The sequence below is a fragment of the Humulus lupulus genome, chromosome X (genome assembly GCF_963169125.1).
Source record: "Humulus lupulus chromosome X, drHumLupu1.1, whole genome shotgun sequence".
Classification (NCBI taxonomy): domain Eukaryota; kingdom Viridiplantae; phylum Streptophyta; class Magnoliopsida; order Rosales; family Cannabaceae; genus Humulus; species Humulus lupulus.
Window position 1 is genome coordinate 208,847,566 of NC_084802.1, and position 3,168 is coordinate 208,850,733.

General features: G+C 38.2%; 1 protein-coding gene across 1 annotated transcript; it reads right to left on the minus strand.

Moving 5' to 3' along the window:
* Positions 1 to 333: 333 nt before the first annotated feature.
* LOC133805166 (7-deoxyloganetin glucosyltransferase-like) lies at positions 334 to 2,385 on the minus strand. Its single transcript, XM_062243266.1, has 2 exons — positions 1,810 to 2,385; positions 334 to 1,454 (listed from the first exon to the last, which is right to left on the minus strand). The coding sequence occupies exons 1-2, from the start codon at positions 2,318 to 2,320 to the stop codon at positions 508 to 510; spliced, it is 1,458 nt and encodes a 485-aa protein (XP_062099250.1). The 5' UTR covers positions 2,321 to 2,385; the 3' UTR covers positions 334 to 507.
* Positions 2,386 to 3,168: the final 783 nt, after the last annotated feature.

Below are 3,168 nucleotides of genomic sequence, written 5' to 3' on the forward strand. Positions count from 1 at the left end.
ATCTTATCAGATGAAGACTCTATTGTTACTTCCAGGTTTTGGAAGGGTTAAGAAAGGCAATAAGTATACCAGTAAGGTTGTAAACACTGAGAGCCCTACCGGTAGGGCTTAAAGTGAAGCCCCTATAGGAGAATTCCTATATATATATTTATATATATATAGGAATTCTCCTATAGGGGCTTCACTTTAAGCCCTACCGGTAGGGCTCTCAGTGTTCTCAATCCGTGAACAGTTTTCGGCGCGATTCTTTTTTTTATGACTGTGTATATTGTAGCTATTTAGAGGATCCTGCAAATTTTCAGAAAATTCCGAATAGTTTACAGTACCAAAAACTAGGTTCAAACATGTTATTGCATACGTGACTAATTTTTTTAACAATCAACCATTAACATTATAAAAAAAATAAAAAATATTAATAAAAATAAAAATAAAATAAAACATTCAAGATGAATTATATAGTCAAAGACTGAATAATAACTACTTCCAAGTTGAGAAGGGAATCAACTCTTAATCGGTCAAAGCTTGAGTTTGTAACAGGTGTTGAACGACCTTCTCAAAATTCGCAAAAGACGAACCCGAACCGGCGCTCGTTGCTTCAAACGCCATGTTTCTCCACCACTGAGCTTTCTTCTTCATAGCTTCACCCTTTTCTCCATCCATTAACTCTATCACCAAACGCTGTATCTCATCTCTCTTGGCATCACTCTCAATCTCCATACCAATCCCCCATTCTTCGCAACTGTACCTGCAATTAGTCTGTTGCTCAGCGAAGAAGGGCCAGCACAGCATCGGAACGCCGCCGCAGATACTCTCCAGCGTCGAGTTCCACCCACTATGTGTCAAGAAACCCCCTACGGCCTTGTGGTTCAGCACCTGTTCTTGAGGGCACCAACTCGTTAACAAACTCCGGTTCTCCGTCGCCGTCGCGAACTCTGGCGTAAGCACCGCCGTTTCGCCGGCGACAAGGTCTGGACGTATGACCCAAAGAAACGTTTTGTTGCTGTTGGCTAGTCCCCATGCGAACTCAATAAGTTGAGCCGGCGTCATCACGGTGATGCTCCCAAAATTTACGTAAACGACTGAGTTGGGTTCTTTAGAATCAAGCCAGTCGAGGCAAGTAAGATCTTCTTTCCAGAGGTTTGACCCAACGGAGTTGGGAATGGTCGAGGGGATTTGATTGGCTAAGAGGCTGAGGGAGCCGATTGAGTATACGGGTGGAGCCAGAATGGTCTTGAGTGAGTCCAAAACGTCGTGTTCAAGATCGTAAAAGGTGTTTAAAATGACTGCCGAAGCTTTCTGTACTCGTTCGATTTCGGTCAGTATAAACTTTATCATGTTATCATTTGGATCAGTTGTTCTTATGAAGGTTGGTATGTCCCTTAATCGGATGTTTTTCATACCCGGTATCCAATCTAATGGAGTATTCAAATACCCATTTGTAAGGTAACTCTCATCTGCAAATTCACACAAAAGACAAAAAGAAAATATCAGTAAGGGTAGTAACTCTCATATATAAGTGTTGCATTATTAAAGCTAATTGCTTAGCTAAAAATGTCAACTACAGATATAATGGAGTCAACGAATCATACGGATAGATATACTTCACGTCAGAACAATTATATAAATAAATATATTGAACCAGTTACAATAAATGAAGATGATAAGAATACTGGTCGTGGCTTTTGATGGCAGAGAAACATGTTATGATGTACGCGTTTGGAGACAAATAAACAGAGTTGATCAATGGAAAATGAGCCACGTTGTTCATTCGATAAGTATACACATATATATATATATGTATGTATGTACCTTTTAATGGAGTAAGACCCCTTTCGATGAGTCCTTTGTAATGAACGTAACCCATGAAACCGCAAGCACTAGTAGTCCAGAATAGAACTTCAGGGATACCAAGCTCTTCAGCCGCGTCAAGAGTAAAGCTCATAACCCCATCGGAGACGACACAGGTGACCGGAGGAACAACTGGTGAAGAGTTCAACTTGGCCAGAAGGTTTTTGAAAGGAACTAAGCTATGCCTAGGAGTTGAGTAACACAAAGCGGGTATGTCTTGGGTTGCGTCCACGTCGGTGGGAGGGAGACCGTCGGGAATGGTTTCGAACTGGAACGAGGGCAGACCGTCAAGAGAGTTTGGTCCACGAGCCTTGAGCAGGCGTTTGTGGTTGAACTCTGTGTTGACGAAGGTTATATGAAACCCTCTGGAGTGGAGCAGTTTGGCTAGTTTAAGCATAGGGTTTATGTGTCCCTGAGCTGGGAAGGGTATGCAAACGGCGTGAGGTTTTTCGAGTAAAGAAATGGAACCCATTACTGTTGTTGTTGAGGATAAAGGAAGTGAAAAAATATTGCCAGAGTTTTGGAAAAATGGAGATAATATGACTCTGTTTTGAAAAGCAAGTGTGGATTGGAGAGAGAGATATGTAGCATGATTTATAGGGCTAGAAGATACCAAACCGCCAAAAAAAGAAAAGTCTTTTCTTCTTTTTTATTGGTATTTTTTATCGCTGAAACTTTATCTCATTTTTTTAATATTTAAATAAATAGTCAAATTAATCATGCTACACCTATCAAATTGAAACAGAAGAATTTTGGGATTGAATAATATTAAGAAAGTACATCTTTCGGCAGCAAAGTCAGAAGAAGACTCTTTGGGGTACCGACGTAAGCAAATTATTTTCAAATAAAAGTGTTTTCAATTCAATTTACTTCTAAGCCCTAGTTGGGTTTTAGGTATCTCCATCCGTAAATCCGTAAATAGTATTTTACGCGATTTTTTTTGTTTTGAAGGTGTATAATGTAGATATATTTAGAGTATGTATAAATTTTCATATGTTATAAATTTTCAGTAAATTTTAAATAGTTTATAGTATTAAAAATTAGATTCAAATATAATGCTTTTCACGCACATAAAAAATATTAGTTACGCATGCAATAATATATTTGAACTTGATTTTTGCTATTGTAAATTATTCAAAATTTTCTAAAAATTTGCAAAATGATCTAAATAGCTATAATATACACGGTCATAAAAAAAATTATGCCGAAAATTATTCACGGATTAAAAACACTGAGAGTCTCACCGTTAGAGTTTAAAGTGTAATGGCTGAAATATAACTCAACGGTGTTCAAAGTAAATGATATCATTGTCAAAGATTC